This window comes from Tachyglossus aculeatus, chromosome 15, assembly GCF_015852505.1.
Source record: "Tachyglossus aculeatus isolate mTacAcu1 chromosome 15, mTacAcu1.pri, whole genome shotgun sequence".
Classification (NCBI taxonomy): domain Eukaryota; kingdom Metazoa; phylum Chordata; class Mammalia; order Monotremata; family Tachyglossidae; genus Tachyglossus; species Tachyglossus aculeatus.
The window spans coordinates 15,234,432-15,258,417 of record NC_052080.1 but is presented as its reverse complement, the minus strand read 5'-3'; the positions used below and the strand labels follow the sequence as shown (position 1 = coordinate 15,258,417).

The 23,986-nt window shown below is 39.1% G+C and overlaps 1 protein-coding gene across 1 annotated transcript in view; it reads left to right on the top strand.

Moving 5' to 3' along the window:
• Positions 1–2,894: 2,894 nt before the first annotated feature.
• TUBGCP5 (tubulin gamma complex associated protein 5) overlaps positions 2,895–23,986 on the top strand; it is a 155,239-nt gene continuing 134,147 nt past the window's right edge. The window contains exons 1-5 of the mRNA XM_038757204.1: positions 2,895–3,040; positions 15,440–15,493; positions 15,587–15,695; positions 16,711–16,807; positions 17,261–17,340. Of these exons, the coding sequence (XP_038613132.1) occupies positions 2,895–3,040; positions 15,440–15,493; positions 15,587–15,695; positions 16,711–16,807; positions 17,261–17,340 (486 nt within the window). The remainder of the gene's footprint in view (positions 3,041–15,439; positions 15,494–15,586; positions 15,696–16,710; positions 16,808–17,260; positions 17,341–23,986) is intronic.

The following is a 23,986-nucleotide window of genomic DNA, read 5'->3' as shown; positions in this document are numbered from 1 at the left end:
ATAGTATTATTATTATTTGCATTTACCTCAGTGCTTAGAAATGTGCTTGTCACACAGTAAACGCTTAACAAGGCCTATTATTAGTATTATTATTACTTGTGTTTACCTCAGCGCTTAGAGCGGTGCTTATCACACAGTAAACGCTTAAAATGGACGATTATTAGTATTATTATTATTTGCATTTACCTCAGTGCTTAGAAATGTGCTTGTCACACAGTAAACGCTTAACAAGGCCTATTATTAGTATTATTATTAGTTGTATCTACCTCAGCGCTTACAGCGGTGCTCATCACACAGTAAACCCTTATCAAGGACTATTATTAATCAATCAATCGTATTTATTGAGCGCTTACTGTGTGCAGGGCACTGTACTAAGCGCTTGGGAAGTACAAGTTGGCAACATAACAAGGACTATTATTAGTATTATTACTTGTGTTTACCTCAGCGCTTAGAGCAGTGCTTATCACACATTAAACGCTTACCAAGGACTATTATTAGTACTATTATTACTTGTGTTTACCTCAGCGCTTAGGAAAGTGCTTATCACACATTAAACGCTTAACAAGGACTATTATTAATACTATTATTATTACTTGTGTTTACCTCAGCGCTTAGAGCAGTGCTTATCACACATTAAACGCTTAACAAGGACTATTATTAGTACTATTATTATTCCTTCTGTTTACCTCAGCGCTTAGGAAAGTGCTTATCACACATTAAACGCTTAACAAGGACTATTATTAGTGCTATTATTATTCCTTCTGTTTACCTCAGCGCTTAGGAAAGTGCTTATCACACAAACGCTTAACAAGGACTATTATTTGTACTATTATTATTCCTTCTGTTTACCTCAGCGCTTAGGAAAGTGCTTATCACACATTAAACGCTTAACAAGGACTATTATTAGTACTATTATTATTCCTTCTGTTTACCTCAGCGCTTAGGAAAGTGCTTATCACACAAACGCTTAACAAGGACTATTATTTGTACCATTATTATTCCTTCTGTTTACCTCAGCGCTTAGGAAAGTGCTTATCACACATTAAACGCTTAACAAGGACTATTATTAGTACTATTATTATTCCTTCTGTTTACCTCAGCGCTTAGGAAAGTGTTTATTACACATTAAACGCTTAACAAGGACTATTATTTGTACTATTATTATTCCTTCTGTTTACCTCAGCGCTTAGGAAAGTGCTTATCACACATTAAACGCTTAACAAGGACTATTATTAATACTATTACTATTACTTGTGTTTACCTCAGCGCTTAGAGCAGTGCTTATCACACATTAAATGCTTAACAAGGACTACTATTAATACTATTATTATTACTTGTGTTTACCTCAGCGCTTAGAGCAGTGCTTATCACACATTAAACGCTTAACAAGGACTATTATTAATACTATTATTATTACTTGTGTTTACCTCAGCGCTTAGAGCAGTGCTTATCACACATTAAACGCTTAACAAGGACTATTATGAATACTATTATTATTACTTGTGTTTACCTCAGCGCTTAGAGCAGTGCTTATCACACATTAAACGCTTAACAAGGACTATTATGAATACTATTATTATTACTTGTGTTTACCTCAGCGCTTAGAGCAGTGCTTATCACACATTAAACACTTAACAAGGACTATTATGAGAAGCAGCGTGGGTCAGTGGAAAGAGCGTGGACTTTGGAGCCAGAGGTCATGGGTTCGAATCCTGCCCCCGCCACTTGTCAGCTGTGTGACTTTGGGCAAGTCACTTCACTTCTCTGGGCCTCAGTTACCTCACCTGTAAAATGGGGATGAAGATTGTGAGCCCCATGTGGGACAACCTGATCCCCTTGTATACCCCCAGCGCTTAGAACAGTGCCTTGCACATAGTAAGCGCTTAATAAATGCCATTATTATTATTAATACTATTATTATTACTTGTGTTTACCTCAGCGCTTAGAGCAGCGCTTATCACACATTAAACGCTTAACAAGGACTATTATTCTTATTACTTGCGTCTACCTCAGCGCTTAGAGCAGTGCTTATCACACAGTAAACGCTTAACAAGGACTATTATTAGTATTATTATTAGTTGTGTTTACCTCAGCGCTTAGGAGAGTGCTTATCACACGGTAAACGCTTACCAATACTATTATTATCATTAATTGCATCTACCTCAGCGCTTAGAGCAGCGCTTGTGACACACTAAGAGCTCAACAAATGCCACGATTATTCATTATTAGTGATGGAGAGATGGCGGGAACCTCCTACACAGACCCGCTGTGGTGAACGCGCATGCGCGGGGTCTCCCCACAGGCCCGCTGTGGTGAACGCGCATGCGCGGAATCCCCCCCCCCCGGCCTCTCTACACAGGCCCGCTGTGGTAAACGCGCATGCGCGGAGCCTCCCCCCCACGGCCTCTCTACACAGGCCCGCTGTGGTGAACGCGCATGCGCGGAATCTCTCCCCACGGCTCTTCTACACAGGCCCGCTGTGGTGAACGCGCATGCGCGGAACCTCTCCACACGGCCACTGTACACATGCCCGCTGTGGGGAACGCGCATGCGCGTTACCTCTCCCCACGGCCTCTGTACGCAGGCCCGCTGTGGTGAACGCGCATGCGCGGAATCTCTCCCCACGGCCTCTCTACACAGGCCCGCTGTGGGGAACGCGCATGCGCGGAATCTCTCCCTCAAGGCCTCGCCCCGACAGTTTTGGCGGGGAGGAGAGCTCGCGAGAAGCCCCCCTGACTCCGCCCCGGCCCCCTTCAGATCTCGCGAGACGTCCCCCTGATTCTGCCGCCCGACCGCTTCAGCTCTCGCGAGACGTCCCCCTGACCCCGCCCCCGACCGCTTCAGCTCTCGCGCGAGCGGCGGTGGCGGGAGAGTCTTCCCGTGAGGGAGGTGTCATGGCCGGCGCGTCGCCGCCGTTGAACCGGTCGGAGAAGCAGCGGGACCGGGACGTGCGGGCGCTGATCAGCCGCGTCAGCGGCCTGCGGGACGAGAGCGACGCCAACTTCCAGCTGGCCTTGCGTTTCGCCTGGTCCAACCTGAGGTAAAAGGCAGGCCTTCCGGGGGGGGGCGGGGCCCCGCGCGTTGCCGGGGCAACGGTCGCTTGATGGGCGGGTTGGCGCGCGCGCGGGTCTAGTGCGCATGCGTGAGGCCGTCTGTCACCACAGCCGTTAGTCATTCATTCATTCATCCATCCATTCATTCACTCAGACCTATCTATTAAGCGCCCACTGTGTGGAGAGCACTGTGCTGAGCGCCTGGGAGAGAACAACGCTGCAATAAAGAGCGACGGTCCCTGCCCCCAACCAGCTCACGGCCTAGAGGGGGAGGAGGCAGGCATTCATACAAATAAATGAAATTAGATCTATATTATGATTATTATTACTACTGGGGCTTTTGAGGCGGACATTGATACAGATAAATTAAATTAGAGCTATATTATTGTGGTATTGGAGGCAGACATTGATGCAAATAAATTAGATCTATATTATGGTATTTGAGGCAGACATTGATGCAAATAAATTAGATCTATATTATGGTATATGAGGCAGAGTTTGATACAGATAAATTAGATCTATATTATGGTATTTGAGGCAGACATTGATACAAGTAAATGAAGTGAGATCTATATTTTTATTATTATTGTGGTATTTGAGGCAGCCATTGATGCAAGCAAATTAAATTAGATCTAGGTTATGGTATTTGAGGCAGACATTGATACAAATAAATGAAATGAGATCTATATTATTGTTATGGTATTTGAGGCAGCCATTGATGCAAGTAAATTAAATTAGATCTAGGTTATGGTATTTGAGGCAGACATTGATACAGATAAATTAGATCTATAATATGGTATATGAGGCAGACATTGATACAAGTAAATGAAATGAGATCTATATTTTTATTATTATTGTGTTATTTGAGGCAGCCATTGATGCAAGCAAATTAAATTAGATCTAGATTATGGTATTTGAGGCAGACATTGATGCAAATAAATTAGCTCTATATTATGGTATATGAGGCAGACATTGATACAAGTAAATGAAGTGAGATCTATATTTTTATTATTATTATGATATTTGAGGCAGCCATTGATGCAAGTAAATTAGATCTAGGTTATGGTATTTGAGGCAGACATTGATACAGATAAATTAGATCTATAATATGGTATATAAGGCAGACATTGATACAAGTAAATGAAGTGAGATCTATATTTTTATTATTATTATGGTATTTGAGGCAGCCATTGATGCAAGTAAATTAAATTAGATCTAGGTTATGGTATTTGAGGCAGACATTGATACAGATAAATTAGATCTATAATATGGTATATGAGGCAGACATTGATACAAGTAAATGAAATGAGATCTATATTTTTATTATGGTATTTGAGGCAGCCATTGCAAGTAGATTAAATTAGATCTAGATTATGGTATTTGAGGCAGACATTGATACAAATAAATTAGATCTGTATTATGGTATATGAGGCAGACATCGACACAAGTGAATTAAAGGAGATCTATATTTTTATTATTATTGTGGTATTTGAGGCAGCCATTGATGCAAGTAAATTAAATTAGATCTAGATTATGGTATTTGAGGCAGACATTGATACAAGTAAATTAGCTCTATATTATGGCATATGAGGCAGACATTGATACAAGTAAATGAAAGGAGATCTATATTATTGTTATTATTGTGGTATTTGAGGCAGCCATTGATGCAAGTAAATTAAATTAGATCTAGATTACGGTATTTGAGGCAGACATTGATGCAAATAAATTAGCTCTATATTATGGTATATGAGGCAGACATTGATACAAGTAAATGAAGTGAGATCTATATTTTTATTATTATTATGATATTTGAGGCAGCCATTGATGCAAGTAAATTAGATCTAGGTTATGGTATTTGAGGCAGACATTGATACAGATAAATTAGATCTATAATATGGTATATGAGGCAGACATTGATACAAGTAAATGAAGTGAGATCTATATTTTTATTATTACTATGGTATTTGAGGCAGCCATTGATGCAAGTAAATTAAATTAGATCTAGGTTATGGTATTTGAGGCAGACATTGATACAGATACATTAGATCTATAATATGGTATATGAGGCAGACATTGATACAAGTAAATGAAGTGAGATCTATATTTTTATTATTATTATGGTATTTGAGGCAGCCATTGATGCAAGTAAATTAAATTAGATCTAGGTTATGGTATTTGAGGCAGACATTGATACAGATAAATTAGATCTATAATATGGTATATGAGGCAGACATTGATACAAGTAAATGAAGTGAGATCTATATTTTTATTATTATTATGGTATTTGAGGCAGCCATTGATGCAAGTAAATTAAATTAGATCTAGGTTATGGTATTTGAGGCAGACATTGATACAGATAAATTAGATCTATAATATGGTATATGAGGCAGACATTGATACAAGTAAATGAAGTGAGATCTATATTTTTATTATTATTATGGTATTTGAGGCAGCCATTGATGCAAGTAAATTAAATTAGATCTAGGTTATGGTATTTGAGGCAGACATTGATACAGATAAATTAGATCTATAATATGGTATATGAGGCAGACATTGATACAAGTAAATGAAGTGAGATCTATATTTTTATTATTATTATGGTATTTGAGGCAGCCATTGATACAAGTAAATTAAATTAGATCTAGGTTATGGTATTTGAGGCAGACATTGATACAGATAAATTAGATCTATAATATGGTATATGAGGCAGACATTGATACAAGTAAATGAAATGAGATCTATATTTTTATTATGGTATTTGAGGCAGCCATTGCAAGTAGATTAAATTAGATCTAGATTATGGTATTTGAGGCAGACATTGATACAAATAAATTAGATCTGTATTATGGTATATGAGGCAGACATCGACACAAGTGAATTAAAGGAGATCTATATTTTTATTATTATTGTGGTATTTGAGGCAGCCATTGATGCAAGTAAATTAAATTAGATCTAGATTATGGTATTTGAGGCAGACATTGATACAAGTAAATTTGATCTATATTATGGTATATGAGGCAGACATTGATACAAGTAAATGAAAGGAGATCTATATTATTGTTATTATTGTGGTATTTGAGGCAGCCATTGATGCAAGTAAATTAAATTAGATCTAGATTACGGTATTTGAGGCAGACATTGATGCAAATAAATTAGCTCTGTATTATGGTATATGAGGCAGACATTGATACAAGTAAATGAAGTGAGATCTATATTTTTATTATTATTATGATATTTGAGGCAGCCATTGATGCAAGTAAATTAGATCTAGGTTATGGTATTTGAGGCAGACATTGATACAAATAAATTAGATCTATAATATGGTATATGAGGCAGACATTGATACAAGTAAATGAAGTGAGATCTATATTTTTATTATTATTATGGTATTTGAGGCAGCCATTGATGCAAGTAAATTAAATTAGATCTAGGTTATGGTATTTGAGGCAGACATTGATACAGATAAATTAGATCTATAATATGGTATATGAGGCAGACATTGATACAAGTAAATGAAATGAGATCTATATTTTTATTATGGTATTTGAGGCAGCCATTGCAAGTAGATTAAATTAGATCTAGATTATGGTATTTGAGGCAGACATTGATACAAATAAATTAGATCTCTATTACGGTATATGAAGCAGACATTGATACAAATAAATGAAATGAGATCTATATTATTATTATGGTATTGGAGGCAGCCATTGCAAGTAGATTAAATTAGATCTAGATTATGGTATTTGAGGCAGACATTGATGCAAATAAATTAGATCTAGATTATGGTATATGAGGCAGACATTGATACAAGTAAATGAAGTGAGATCTATTTTTTTTTATTATTGTGGTATTTGAGGCAGCCATTGATGCAAGCAAGTTAAATTAGATCTAGATTATGGTATTTGAGGCAGACATTGATGCAAATAAATTAGATCTATATTGTGGTATATGAGGCAGACATTGATACAAGTAAATTAAAGGAGATCTATGTTATTATTATGGTATTTGAGGCAGCCATTGATGCAAGTAAATTAAATTAGATCTGGATTATGGTATTTGAGGCAGACATTGATACAAATAAATTAGCTCTATATTATGGTATATGAGGCAGACATGGATACAAGTAAATGAAAGGAGATCTATATTATTGTTATTATTGTGGTATTTGAGGCAGCCATTGATGCAAGTAAATTAAATTAGATCTAGATTATGGTATTTGAGGCAGACATTGATACAAATAAATGAAATGAGATCTATATTATTGTTATGGTATTTGAGGCAGCCATTGATGCAAGTAAATTAAATTAGATCTAGGTTATGGTATTTGAGGCAGACATTGATACAGATAAATTAGATCTATAATATGGTATATGAGGCAGACATTGATACAAGTAAATGAAATGAGATCTATATTTTTATTATTATTGTGTTATTTGAGGCAGCCATTGATGCAAGCAAATTAAATTAGATCTAGATTATGGTATTTGAGGCAGACATTGATACAAATAAATTAGCTCTATCTTATGGTATATGAGGCAGACGTTGATACAAGTAAATGAAATGAGATCTGTATTTTTATTATTATTGTGTTATTTGAGGCAGCCATTGATGCAAGTAAATTAAATTAGATCTAGATTATGGTATTTGAGGCAGACATTGATACAAATAAATTAGATCTATAATATGGTATATGAGGCAGACATTGATACAAGTAAATGAAAGGAGATCTATATTATTATTATTATGGTATTTGAGGCAGCCATTGATGCAAGTAAATTAAATTAGATCTAGATTATGGTATTTGAGGCAGACATTGATACAAATAAATTAGATCTATATTATGGTGTATGAGGCAGGCATTGATACAAATAAATGAAATGAGATCTATGTTATTATTATTATTATGGTATTTGAGGCAGCCATTGATGCAAGTAAATTAAATTAAATCTATATTATGGTATTTGAGACGGACATTGATACAAATAAATTAGATCTATATTATGGTATATGAGGCAGACATTGATACAAGTAAATGAAATGAGATCTATATTTTTATTATTATTGTGGTATTTGAGGCAGCCATTGATGCAAGTAAATTAAATTAGATCTAGATTATGGTATATGAGGCAGACATTGATCCAAGTAAATTAAAGGAGATCTATATTATTATTATTATTATTATGGTATTTGAGGCAGCCATTGATGCAAGTAAATTAAATTAGATCTATATTATGGTATTTGAGGCAGACATTGATACAAATAAATTAGATCTATATTATGGTATATGAGGCAGACATTGATACAAGTAAATGAAAGGAGATCTATATTATTGTTATTATTATGGTATTTGAGGCAGCCATTGATGCAAGTAAATTAAATTAGATCTAGATTATGGTATTTGAGGCAGACGTTGATACAAGTAAATTAGATCTATAATATGGTATATGAGGCAGACATTGATACAAGTAAATTAAAGGAGATCGATATTATTATTATGGTATTTGAGGCAGCCATTGATGCAAGTAAATTAAATTAGATCTAGATTATGGTATTTGAGGCAGACGTTGGTACAAATAAATTAGGTCTATATTATGGTATATGAGGCAGACATTGATACAAGTAAATGAAAGGAGATCTATATTATTGTTATTATTATGGTATTTGAGGCAGCCATTGATGCAAGTAAATTAAATTAGATCTAGATTATGGTATTTGAGGCAGACGTTGATACAAGTAAATTAGATCTATAATATGGTATATGAGGCAGACATTGATACAAGTAAATTAAAGGAGATCGATATTATTATTATTATTATGGTATTTGAGGCAGCCATTGATGCAAGTAAATTAAATTAGATCTATATTATGGTATTTGACGCAGACGTTGATACAAATAAATTAGATCTATATTATGGTATATGAGGCAGACATTGATACAAATAAATGAAATGAGAGCTATATTATTATTATTATGGTATATGAGGCAGCCATTGCAAGTAAATGAAATTAAATCTATATTATGGTATTTGAGGCAGACGTTGATACAAATAAATTAGATCTATATTATGGTATATGAGGCAGACATTGATACAAGTAAATGAAATGAGATCTATATTTTTATTATTATTGTGGTATTTGAGGCAGCCATTGATGCAAGTAAATTAAATTAGATCTAGATTATGGTATTTGAGGCAGACATTGATACAAATAAATTAGATCTATATTATGGTATATGAGGCAGACATTGATACAAGTAAATCAATCAATTGTATTTATTGAGCGCTTACTATGTGCAGAGCACTGTACTAAGCGCTTGGGAAGTACAAATTGGCATCACATAGAGACAGTCCCTACCCAACAGTGGGCTCACAGTCTAAAAGTACAAATAAATTAGGTCTATATTATGGTATATGAGGCAGACATTGATACAAGTAAATGAAATGAGATCTATATTTTTATTATTATTGTGGCATTTGAGGCAGCCATTGATGCAAGTAAATTAAATTAGATCTGGATTATGGTATTTGAGGCAGACATTGATACAAATAAATTAGATCTACAATATGGTATATGAGGCAGACTGATACAAGTATATGAAAGGAGATCGATATTATTATTATTATTATGGTATTTGAGGCAGCCATTGATGCAAGTAAATTAAATTATATCTAGATTATGGTATTTGAGGCAGACATTGATACAAATAAATTAGATCTATATTATGGTATATGAGGCAGACATTGATACAAGTAAATGAAATGAGATCTATATTTTTATTATTATTGTGGTATTTGAGGCAGCCACTGACGCAAGCAAATTAAATTAGATCTAGATTATGGTATTTGAGGCAGACATTGATACAAATAAATTAAATTAGCTATGTAATATGGTATCTGCGGCAGACATTGATACAAATAAATAAGATTAGATCTATAATTATGGTATTTGAGGCAGACATTGATAAAATAAATTAAATTAGCTATATAATATGGCATTTGAGGCAGACATTGAGACGAATAAATAAGATTAGATCTATGATTATTATGGTAGTTGAGGCAGACATTGATACAAATAAATTAAATTAGCTATATAATATGGTATTTGAGGCAGACAGTGATACAAATAAATAAGATTAGATCTATATTGTGGTATTTGAGGCGGACATTGATACAAATAAATTAAATTAGCTATATAATATGGTATCCGAGGCAGACGTTGATACAGATAAATAAGATTAGATCTATAATTATTATGGTATTTGAGGCAGACATTGATAAAATAAATTAGCTATATAATATGCCATTTGAGGCAGACATTGAGACGAATAAATAAGATTAGATCTATATTGTGGTATTTGAGGCGGACGTTGATACAAATAAATTAAATTAGCTGTATAATATGGTGTTTGAGGCAGACATTGATACAAATAAATAAGATTAGATCTATATGGTATTTGAGGCAGACATTGATACAAATAAATTGAATTAGCTATAGAATATGGTATCTGAGGCAGACATTGATGCAAATAAATAAGATTAGATCTGTAATTATTGTGGTATTTGAGGCAGACATTGATACAAATAAATTGAATTAGGTATATAATACAGTATTTGAGGTAGACATTGATACAAATAAATAAGATTAGATCTATAATTATTATAGAATTTAAGGCAGACATTGATACAAATAAGATTAGATCTATAATTATTATGGTAATTGAGGCAGACATTGATACAAATAAATTAGATATAATTATGATATATGAGGCAGACATTGATACAAATAAATGAAATTAGATCTATATTATTATTATTATGGTATTTGAGGCAGACTTTGATACAAGTAAATTAAATTAGATCTATATTATGGTATTTGAGGCAGACATTGATACACGTAAGTGAAATTAGATCTATATTATTGTTATGGTATTTGAGGCAGACATTGATACAAGTAAATTAAATTAGATCTGTATTATGGTATTTGAGGCAGACATTGATACAAATAAATGAAATTAGATCTATATTAGTATGGTATATGAGGCAGACATTGATACAAATAAATGAAATTAGAGCTATATTATTATGGTATCTGAGGCAGACATATATGTATATATGTATGTACGTATTTATTACTCTATTTACTTGTACATATTTTTTCTGTTTATTTTATTTTGTTAATATGGTTTTTTTTGTTGTCTGTCTCCCCCTTCTAGACTGTGAGCCCGCTGTTGGGTAGGGACCATCTCTAGATGTTGCTATTATTAGGGCATTTAAGACAGACATTAAGACAAATAGGGGAAAGTACAGATATATAGTACGGACATAGTATTGTTATGGCATTTGTTAAAAAAAAAATTGACACAAATAAACAAAATGACATATATATTACAGACATATTACTATGATGGTTTTCGTTAGGACAGATGTCGATGTAAATAAAATTGCAGATATACATTGCAGCTGCATAAATATGTTATTATGGTACTTAATACAGACATTGATACAAATAAACAAAATGACAGGTATATATTACGGGTATACATATGTATTTACTATGGCATTTAAGACAGGCATCGATACAAGTAATTAAAATTACGTATACATTGCAGGCATATATATTATTGTGGTATTTAGGACAGGCATTGATACAAAATAAATAAAATTACAGATACATATTACAGGTATGTGGTATTTGGTAAGGCACTCATCGATACAAATTAATAAAACTGCAGACATGTCTATATATCTATCTATCTATATATATACATAGGTGTGTATATAGATATATTACAGCTCCATATTATTATTATCTTTAAGACAGACTTTAATACAAATAAAATTACAGATGTGTAAATTGCAGGCATATGTTACTGTTATTATTATTATGGTATTTGTTAAGCGCTTACTATGTGCCAGGCACTGCAGACATATCTACATATCTATATATATCTATCTGTATATCTATATATACACAGATAGATATATATAGATATGTATGTGCATGTATATATATATATATATAGATATATAGGTATATATATATAGATAGAGATATGTAGAGATATACACAGATAGATATATAGGTATATATATGCATAGATATATGTATATACATGTGTATGTACGTGTGTGTATATATATATACAGTTAGAGAGATATACATATATAGGTATATATAGATATATTACAGCTCCATATTATTATGGTCTTTAAGACAGACTTTCATACAAATAAAATTACAGATGAGTAAATTGCAGGCATATATTATTGTTATTATTATTATGGTATTTGTTAAGCGCTTACTATGTGCCAGGCACTGTACTAAGCGCTGGGGTGGATACAAGCCAATCAGCTTGGACCCCGTCCCCCGTGGGGCTCCCAGTCCTCACCCCCATTTTCCAGATGAGGGAACTGAGGCCCAGAGAAGGGAAGTGACTGCCCCAAGGTCACACGGCAGACAGGCGGCGGGGCCGGGACTGGAACCCAGGACCTTCTGACCCCCGGGTCCTGCCCACGGCGCCGTCGCGGAAAACGACGGTCGGGGACACGGGCCGCCTACGGTATTGTCAATCCGCGCTATTTACTGAGCGCTTACTGTGTGCAGAGCACTGTACTGAGCGCCTGGGTGACTACAGTCCAAGCCTGTAGACCGTAAGCTTACGTCAGTAAAATCAAATCCTCTTCTAGACTGTGAGCCCGCTGTTGGGTAGGGACCGTCTGTAGATGTTGCTAACTTGTACTTCCCAAGCGCTTAGTACAGTGCTCTGCACACAGTAGGTGCTCAATAAATATGATTGAATGAATGGAATGATCAGGTTCTCTGGCTGAACGTGTTATTCCTTGATCCTCATGGGAGATAATAGCAATAATAGTAATAATTATGATATGTTAATAATAATAATGGCATTTATTAAGCGCTTACTGTGTGCAAAGCACTGTTCTAAGCGCTGGGGAGGTTACAAGGTGATCAGGTTGTCCCACAGAGGGCTCACAGTCTTAATTCCCATTTTCCAGATGAGGTAACTGAGGCCCAGAGAAGTGAAGTGACTTGCCCAGAGTCACACAGCTGACAGTTGGCAGAGCCGGGATTTGAACCCACGACCTCTGACTCCAAAGCCCGGGCTCTTTCCACTGTTGTAAGCGCTGCGAGCGAGCATCCCCTCCTTCCTCCTCAAGGGCAAGGACTGGGTCTAAATGAAAACTGAATAAATAGTATTCGTTAAGCGCTTATCGTGTGCCGGGCGCCGTACTGAGCGCCGGGGTGGAAGCGAAACCCGCTTTTCCCCTGAAACCTTTGAAACGGCATCCCGTCCGGCTTCAGCCGTTCCTCACCTCCGTGAGGAAAGAATTGTCGGAGGGCAAAGTAAAATCAGCTTTTTCTGTAAATTCTTCGAAATTCTTCGCCCCCCTCCATTTGAAGTTGACCCTTCGGGTCTACAGGAGTGAGATTTAAACCGTAATTAAAGCCACCAGAAACGGTGATGTGGGAAAAATGTTGCTTTTGACGCCTCCGAGCTGCTGAGATTTTTCAACAGACGCTAACTACGGGGAACCATTTCTCTCCCCTAACTGGGAAGAAAGCGGAGTAACTAAGTTTCCCAGTGGCTACATCCCGGGCCTGGGAATCGGAAAACCTGGCTTCTAAATCCCGTTCTTTTTCGAAAACAAGTCTGTGTGAGAGCGAATGAGGTACCAGAGCTTTGTAATTAAGTGCAGATTCTTCATTCATTCATTCATTCATTTATTCAATCATTTATTGAGCGCCTACTGTGTGCAGAGCACTGTACTAAGCGCTTGGGAAGTCCAAGTTGGCAACAACCAACCCCCCGCCCCTTCCCCTGGACTGTTTGTTTGCCTTTTTTACACTGGTCTGTACAATTCATAGGGTATTTGTTACTCGTTGACTAGGTAGAGGTTGTCTGTCTACAAGACTTTCTCCAAACAATGAAATTCTCCAAGATTCAGATGCCGGTGGTAGCAGATATTTCTTTCTGCATCAGATATTTCCGAGACATCTGCGGGACTGTGTTGAAAATACAGTTGAGGCTTTTTCCTCTTGGCTGGGCCATCGCAACACTATGTTAGGAACTATTCGGACAGTGTTGACAGCCTTTGGAAAACGTTTAGTACATGTTTACTATTCTTTTTATTTTGTTAATGATGTGCATATAGCTTTAATTCTGCTTGTTCTGACGATTTTGACACCTGTCTACGTGTTTTGTTTGGTGGTCTGTCTCCCCCTTCTAGACTGTGAGCCCGTTGTCGGGTAGGGATCGTCTCCATGTGTTGCCGACTTGGGCTTCCCAAGCGCTTAGCACAGTGCTGTGCACACAATAAGCGCTCAATAAATACGATTGAATGAATGAATCCCTGCCAGCTGCATGCTCTGTGACCCTGGGCAAGTGACTCTTCTTCTCCGTGCCTCATTGACACAGCCCTGGTGTCATCCCCGACTGCCACGCATCCGATCCGTCACCGAAACCTGCCGGTCTCACCTCCGCGACAGCGCCGAGATCCGCCCTTTCCCCTCCATCCCAACCGCTACCTTGCCGGTTCGATCTCCCGTCCTGTCCCGACTGGATTACCGCATCGGCCTCCTCTCCGGTGTCCCATCCTCGTGTCTCTCCCCACTTCAATCCATACTTCACGCCGCTGCCCGGATTGTCTTTTTTCCAGAAACGCTCTGGGCATGTTACTCCCCTCCTCAAAAATCTCCAGTGGCTACCAATCAACCTGCGCATCAGGCAGAAACTCCTCACCCTGGGCTTCCAGGCTGTCCATCCCCTCGCCCCCTCCTCCCTCACCTCCCTTCTCTCCTTCTCCAGCCCAGCCCGCACCCTCCGCTCCTCCGCCGCTAATCTCCTCTCCGGGCCTCGTTCCCGCCCGGCCCGCGTCCTTCCCTCGGCCCGGAATGCCCCCCCTCCGTCCATCCGCCAGATTAGCTCTCTTCCCCCCTTCAAAGCCCTACTGAGAGCTCACCTCCTCCGGGAGGCCTTCCCACACTGAGCCCCCCTTTTCCTCTCCTCCTCTCACCCCCTCCGCCCTACCTCCTTCCCCCTGTAGCACTTGTATACATACGTACATATTTATTATTCTATTAATGCTGCATATAGATCTATAATTCTATCTGTTTGGATGCCATCGATGCCCGTCTACTTGTTTTGCTGCCAGCCTCCCCCTTCTAGACTCGGAGCCCGTCGTTGGGTAGGGATTGTCTCTCTCTGTTGTCAGATCGTCCTTTGCAAGCGCTCAGTACAGTGCCCCGCCCGCAGTAAGCGCCCAAGAAATCCGATTGAATGACTGAATGAGTTCGTCGCTCTCTCCCGGACGGAGCCTACGTCTTTTCAATCCTTTTTCTCCCCCCCTTCGACGTCTTTTTTCGACTAGATTTCATCACTTCCTCGACGTCAGCAGCCACAAAGTTGAGAGGACGATAGAGGGGTAAGTCTCCTCCCGGGGTGGGGGGCAACGAGCGGACTTTTCCGGTGTCGGCCGGGAGGTTCGGAAGTCACCGTGGGCTTCCCGCCGTTGCAGGATCTACGAGAAGCTCGTCATCCATTCCGATCTCAGCAAGGCGGCCAGCTGGAAAAGGTTCACGGAGGCGTTTCTGTCGGCTCCGCTCCCGAGCACGAAGGAGACCAAGGTACCGGGCGGCGCTCGGCTGCGTCGTCATCGCCCGCCCGAGGTTGTCGTTCATTCGGGCGCTCGGTCGTATTTACCGAGCGCTTATTGCGTGCGGAGCGCTGTACTGAGCGCCGTGGGGCGTACAGGGCGACGGGAAACAGTCCCATCCCCTGCCCACCCCGAGCGGACCGTCTAGAGCCGGGGAGGTGGACAGGGCGTGCGGAAAGAGCCCGGGCTTTGGAGAGTCAGAGGTCGTGGGTTCAAATCCCGGCTCCGCCACTTAGCTGTGTGACTTTGGGCGAGTCACTTCACTTCTCTGGGCCTCAGCTCCCTCATCTGTAAAATGGGGATGAAGACGGCGAGCCCCCAGCGGGACAACCTGATCACCTTGTAACCTCCCCAGCGCTTAGAACAGTGCTTGGCACATAGTAAGCGCTTAATAAATGCCATTTATTATTATTATTATTATTATTGTTCATTCATTCAGTCGTATTTATTGAGCGCTTACTGTGTGCAGAGCGCTGTACTAACCGCTTGGGAAGTCCAAGTTGGCAACATATAGAGACGGTCCCTACCCAACAGCGGGCTCACAGTCTAGGAGGGGGGGACAGAGAACAAAACAAAACATATTAACAAAATAAAATAATTAGAATAAATATGTCTGGGCCTCAGTTCTCACGTCCGGAAAATGGGGGTGAAGACCGTGAGCCCCACTTGGGACAACCCGATGACCTTGTTTCTCCCCCGGCACTTAGAACAGTGCTTGGCACGTAGTAAGCGCGTAAGAAATACCATAATAATAAAAATAAGCGCCTGACAAGTACCATTATTATCGTTTTTAATCTAGCGCCGGGGACGGGTACCGTCCGTACGGCATTCCTCAAGTGGGAATTCTCCGGAGATAGGAGAGGCCAAATTGACATCATTGCGTTTTCCAGAAAAAGGAAAAGGGGAAAGGCCCGCGAGAGAATCGTATCAGATCGTTTCGAGGGGGGCCGATTTATTAATTGATGGCGTCTCCTTCCGTTTTCAAGACAGATACCCACTATGTGATACTGTCCCTCCTCCTGGGTTTGTCCGATTCTCCTTCCAACAACAGCTACGCGGAGAGACCCAGGGAAGAGGAAGCCGGTAAGTCCCCGAAACGCGGGTCGGCGGAAAGCGGGAAGAAGTCCCAGAGGGTAATAAATAATCGGCTAATTGGTGATAATAAATAAACGGCTAGAAATAATCCGTTGTGTCGGTGACCGCGTTGCGGATTTGTCGGTTCCCTTTCTGGGGAAACGCCAAATCCCGTCTCGAATCTACAGCCCAACATTTGTGGACGGCACCTCGGTGTTAATAAAGCTCAGAGCCTGGCTTTCGGAGCAAAAGGAAATCTAGCGTGGGTGCCGATTTTGAAACCGGGAAAAAAAACACGATTAGGCTCCGTTTTGACATTCCCTACCGATATCGGTCCGGCGCGAGTTCTCGCCGTTGGTCTCGATTATTTTCGACGCGCCCCCTCCGCCGCCGTTATCCGTTCAGCGCCACGGTAACGTCAGTCGAGGCGTCGCTCATCCCGTCCGTCCGCTACCGTTTCAGAAAAGGAAGAGGAATTTGACTGGGAAAAGTATCTGCTGGACGGGGAGGAGATCGGGCCGGGTCCCGAGGAGGACACCCCCGTGAGTATTCCACGCGCGGCCCGCAAACTTCCCGCGCCGGCGAGCTTGGGGCGGGAGGAATCGTCCTCCCGGGGCCCGGCGTTCCGAACGCTCAGCCGTCGGATCCGGATACGGGACATCGCCACGGACGCCTGCCCGGCTCTTCCCCGGCCCTGACATCAACCCCAGCGCTCAGTACAGTCCCGGCACGTAGTAAGCGCCGAACAAATACCGTAATAAGAACGACTAAAAGAGCCTTAGCGGACGTGTTTAAGCGCCCAGTACAGTGCTTTTTCCCACCCCGGGAGCGCTCGATAAACACGCCCGAGTGGAGCTCTTCCCGTCACGTCGCGGAAAGGCGGTGTCCCGTGGGAAATTTAGGCTTTGGGATTTAAGCCGTAATTAAATTCCACGGAAGTGGAATTTACGGCGTAATTAAAGCCACCCGAGGCAGAAACGCCAGAGAAACGTTGCTTTTTCAGTCCCTGAACTACCCCAGTTTTCATCAAATGCTAGATATGGGGGACCTTTCCTCTCCCCTAAATAAGGAGAAAGCAGAGTAGCAAAGTGACCTAGTGGCTAAATAATAATAATAATAATAATAATAATAATAATAATGGTATTTGTTAAGAGTTTCATATGGGCCAAACTAACCCAATTTTCATCAAATGCTAAATATGGGGAACCATTTCTGTCCCCTGTACGGAGAAAGCAGAGTAGCAAAGTGACCTAGCGGCTAAATAATAATAATAATAATGATGATGATAATGATGGTATTTGATAAGCGCTTCTTAGGGCCAAACTACCCCAATTTTCATCAAACGCTAAATAGGGGGGACCATTTCTCTCCCCTGTACGGAGAAAGCAGAGTAGCAAAGTGACGTAGCGGCTAAATAATAATAATAATGATAACGATGGTATTTGGTAGGCGCTTTTAATGGGCCAAACTATCCCAGTTTTCAAATGCTAAATATGGGGAACCATTTCTGTCCCCTATACGGAGAAAGCAGAGTAGCAAAGTGACCTAGTGGCTAAATAATAATAATAATGATGGTAATGATGGTATTTGTTAAGCGCTTCTTATGGGCCAAACTCATCCAATTTTCATCAGATGCTAAATATGGGGAACTATTTCTGTCCCCTGTATGGAGAAAGCAGAGTAGCAAAGTGAACTAGCAGCTAAATAATAATAATAATGATGGTATTTGTTAAGCGCTTCTTATGGGCCAAACTAACCAATTTTCATCAAATGCTAAATATGGGGAACCATTTCTCTCCCCGTACAGAGAAAGCAGAGTAGCAAATTGACCTAGCGGCTAAATAATAATAATAATGATGATAATGATGGTATTTGATAAGCGCTTCTTATGGGCCAAGCTACCCCAATTTTCATCAAACGCTAAATATGGGCACCATTTCTGTCCCCTATATGGAGAAAGCAGGGTAGCAAAGTGACCTAGTGGCTAAATAATAATAATAATGATGGTAATGATGGTATTTGTTAAGCGCTTCTTATGGGCCAAACTAACCCAATTTTCATCAAATGCTAAATATGGGGGACCATTTCTCTCCCCTATATGGAGAAAGCAGAGTAGCAAGGTAACCTAGCGGCTAAATAATAATAATGATGATGATGGTATTTGGTAAGCGCTTCTTATGGGCCAAACTAATCCAATTTTCATCAAATGCTAAGTATGGGAAACTATTTCTGTCCCCTGTGTGGAGAAAGCAGAGTAACAAAGTGACGTACCGGCTAAATAATAATAATACTACTACTACTAATAATAATGATGGTAATGATGGTATTTGTTAAGCGCTTCTTATGGGCCAAACTAACCCCATTTTCATCAAATGCTAAATATAGGGGACCATTTCTCTCCCCTATATGGAGAAAGCAGAGTAGGAAGGTGATGTAGCGGCTAAATAATAATAATAATGAATAATAATAATAATAATGATAATAATGGTATTTGGTAAGTGCCTCTTATGGGCCAAACCATCCCAATTTTCATCAAATGCTAAATATGGGGAACCATTTCTCTCCTCTGTACGGAGAAAGCAGAGTAGCAAAGTGGCCTAGTGGCTAAATAATAATAATAATAATAATGATGGTATTTGGTAAGTGCCTCTTAGGGCCAAACCATCCCAATTTTCATCAAATGCTAAATATGGGGAACCATTTCTCCTGTATGGAGAAAGCAGAGTAGCAAAGTGACCTAGCGGCTAAATAATAATTATAATGGTAATGATAATAATGGTATTTGGTAAGCGCTTCTTATGGGCCAAACTATCCCAACTTTCATCAAATGCCAAATATGGGGAGCCATTTCTCTCCCCTAAATAGGGAGAAAGCAGAGTAGCAAAGTGACCTAGTGGCTAAATGATAATAATAATGATGATGATGGTAATAATGGTATTTGTTAAGCGCTTCTTATGGGCCAAACTAATCCAATTTTCATCAAATGCTAAATATGGGGGACCATTTCTCTCCCGTATATGGAGAAAGCAGAGTAGCAAAGTGACCTAGTGGCTAAATAATAATGGTGATAATGATGGTATTTGTTAAGCGCTTCTTATGGGCCAAACTAATCCAATTTTCATCACATGCTAAATATGGGAAACTATTTCTGTCCCCTGTATGGAGAAAGCAGAGTAGCAAAGTGACGTAGCGGCTAAATAATGATAATAATAATAAATAATAATAATAATAATGATAATAATGGTATTTGGTAAGTGCCTCTTATGGGCCAAACCATCCCAATTTTCATCAAATGCTAAATATGGGGAACCATTTCTCTCCTCTGTACGGAGAAAGCAGAGTAGCAGAGTGGCCTAGTGGCTAAATAATAATAATAATAATAATGATGGTATTTGGGAAGTGCCTCTTAGGGCCAAACCATCCCAATTTTCATCAAATGCTAAATATGGGGAACCATTTCTCCTGTACGGAGAAAGCAGAGGAGCAAAGTGACCTAGCGGCTAAATAATAATGATAATGATAATAATGGTATTTGGTAAGCGCTTCTTATGGGCCGAACTATCCCAGCTTTCATCAAATGCCAAATGTGGGGAACCATTTCTCTCCCCTAAATAGGGAGAAAGCAGAGTAGCAAAGTGACCTAGCGGCTAAATGATAATAATAATAATGATGATGGTAATAATGGTATTTGTTAAGCGCTTCTTATGGGCCAAACTAATCCAATTTTCATCAAATGCTAAATATGGGGGACCATTTCTCTCCCGTATATGGAGAAAGCAGAGTAGCAAAGTGACCTAGTGGCTAAATAATAACGGTGATAATGATGGTATTTGGTAAGCGCTTCTTATGGGCCAAACTAATCCAATTTTCATCAAATGCTAAATATGGGAAACTATTTCTGTCCCCTGTATGGAGAAAGCAGAGTAGCAAAGTGACCTAGTGGCTAAATAATAACGGTGATAATGATGGTATTTGGTAAGCGCTTCTTATGGGCCAAACTAATCCAATTTTCATCAAATGCTAAATATGGGAAACTATTTCTGTCCCCTGTATGGAGAAAGCAGAGTAGCAAAGTGACGTAGCGGCTAAATAATAATAATAATAAATAATAATGATGATGTTGGTATTTGGTAAGTGCCTCTTATGGGCCAAACCATCCCAATTTTCATCAAATGCTAAATATGGGGAACCATTTTTCTCCTCTGTACGGAGAAAGCAGAGTAGCTGAGTGGCCTAGTGGCTAAATAATAATAATAATAATAATGATGATGGTATTTGGTAAGTGCCTCTTAGGGCCAAACCATCCCAATTTTCATCAAATGCTAAATATGGGGAACCATTTCTCCTGTACGGAGAAAGCAGAGGAGCAAAGTGACCTAGCGGCTAAATAATAATGATAATGATAATAATGGTATTTGGTAAGCGCTTCTTATGGGCCAAACTATCCCAGCTTTCATCAAATGCCAAATATGGGGAACCATTTCTCTCCCCTAAATAGGGAGAAAGCAGAGTAGCAAAGTGACCTAGCGGCTAAATGATAATAATAATGATGATGATGGTAATAATGGTATTTGTTAAGCGCTTCTTATGGGCCAAACTAATCCAATTTTCATCAAATGCTAAATATGGGGGACCATTTCTCTCCCCTATATGGAGAAAGCAGAGTAGCAAAGTGACCTAGTGGCTAAATAATAATGATGATAATGATGGTATTTGGTAAGTGCTTCTTATGGGCCAAACTAATCCAATTTTCATCAAATGCTAAATATGGGAAACTATTTCTGTCCCCTGTGTGGAGAAAGCAGAGCAGCAAAGTGACGTAGCGGCTAAATAATGATAATAATAATAAATAATAATAATTATAGTGGTATTTGGTAAGTGCCTCTTATGGGCCAAACCATCCCAATTTTCATCAAATGCTAAAGATGGGGAACCATTTCTCTCCTCTGTACGGAGAAAGCAGAGTAGCAAAGTGGCCTAGTGGCTAAATAATAATAATAATAATGGTATTTGGTAGGTGCCTCTTAGGGCCAAACCATCCCAATTTTCATCAAATGCTAAATATGGGGAACCATTTCTCCTGTACGGAGAAAGCAGAGGAGCAAAGTGACCTAGCGGCTAAATAATAATTATAATGGTAATGATAATAATGGTATTTGGTAAGCGCTTCTTATGGGCCAAACTGTCCCAACATTCATCAAATGCCAAATATGGGGAGCCATTTCTTTCCCCTAAATAGGGAGAAAGCAGAGTAGCAAAGTGACCTAGCGGCTAAATGATAATAATAATGATGATGATGGTAATAATGGTATTTGTTAAGCGCTTCTTATGGGCCAAACTAATCCAATTTTCATCAAATGCTAAATATGGGGGGACCATTTCTCTCCCGTATATGGAGAAAGCAGAGTAGCAAAGTGACCTAGTGGCTAAATAATAATGATGATAATGATGGTATTTGGTAAGTGCTTCTTATGGGCCAAACTAATCCAATTTTCATCAAATGCTAAATATGGGAAACTATTTCTGTCCCCTGTGTGGAGAAAGCAGAGCAGCAAAGTGACGTAGCGGCTAAATAATGATAATAATAATAAATAATAATAATTATAGTGGTATTTGGTAAGTGCCTCTTATGGGCCAAACCATCCCAATTTTCATCAAATGCTAAAGATGGGGAACCATTTCTCTCCTCTGTACGGAGAAAGCAGAGTGGCCTAGTGGCTAAATAATAATAATAATAATAATGATGGTATTTGGTAAGTGCCTCTTAGGGCCAAACCATCCCAATTTTCACCAAATGCTAAATATGGGGAACCATTTCTCCTGTATGGAGAAAGCAGAGTAGCAAAGTGACCTAGCGGCTAAATAATAATTATAATGGTAATGATAATAATGGTATTTGGTAAGCGCTTCTTATGGGCCAAACTGTCCCAACATTCATCAAATGCCAAATATGGGGAGCCATTTCTTTCCCCTAAATAGGGAGAAAGCAGAGTAGCAAAGTGACCTAGCGGCTAAATGATAATAATAATGATGATGATGGTAATAATGGTATTTGTTAAGCGCTTCTTATGGGCCAAACTAATCCAATTTTCATCAAATGCTAAATATGGGGGACCATTTCTCTCCCGTATATGGAGAAAGCAGAGTAGCAAAGTGACCTAGTGGCTAAATAATAATGATGATAATGATGGTATTTGGTAAGTGCTTCTTATGGGCCAAACTAATCCAATTTTCATCAAATGCTAAATATGGGAAACTATTTCTGTCCCCTGTGTGGAGAAAGCAGAGCAGCAAAGTGACGTAGCGGCTAAATAATGATAATAATAATAAATAATAATAATTATAGTGGTATTTGGTAAGTGCCTCTTATGGGCCAAACCATCCCAATTTTCATCAAATGCTAAAGATGGGGAACCATTTCTCTCCTCTGTACGGAGAAAGCAGAGTAGCAAAGTGGCCTAGTGGCTAAATAATAATAATAATAATGGTATTTGGTAGGTGCCTCTTAGGGCCAAACCATCCCAATTTTCATCAAATGCTAAATATGGGGAACCATTTCTCCTGTACGGAGAAAGCAGAGGAGCAAAGTGACCTAGCGGCTAAATAATAATGATAATGATAATAATGGTATTTGGTAAGCGCTTCTTATGGGCCGAACTATCCCAGCTTTCATCAAATGCCAAATATGGGGAACCATTTCTCTCCCCTAAATAGGGAGAAAGCAGAGTAGCAAAGTGACCTAGCGGCTAAATGATAATAATAATGATGATGATGGTAATAATGGTATTTGTTAAGCGCTTCTTATGGGCCAAACTAATCCAATTTTCATCAAATGCTAAATATGGGGGACCATTTCTCTCCCCTATATGGAGAAAGCAGAGTAGCAAAGTGACCTAGTGGCTAAATAATAATGGTGATAATGATGGTATTTGGTAAGCGCTTCTAATGGGCCAAACTAATCCAATTTTCATCAAATGCTAAATATGGGAAACTATTTCTGTCCCCTGTATGGAGAAAGCAGAGTAACAAAGTGACGTAGCGGCTAAATAATAATAATAATAATAGTGATGGTAATGATGGTATTTGTTAAGCGCTTCTTATGGGCCAAACTAACCCCATTTTCATCAAATGCTAAATATGGGGGACCATTTCTCTCCCCTATATGGAGAAAGCAGAGTAGCAAGGTGA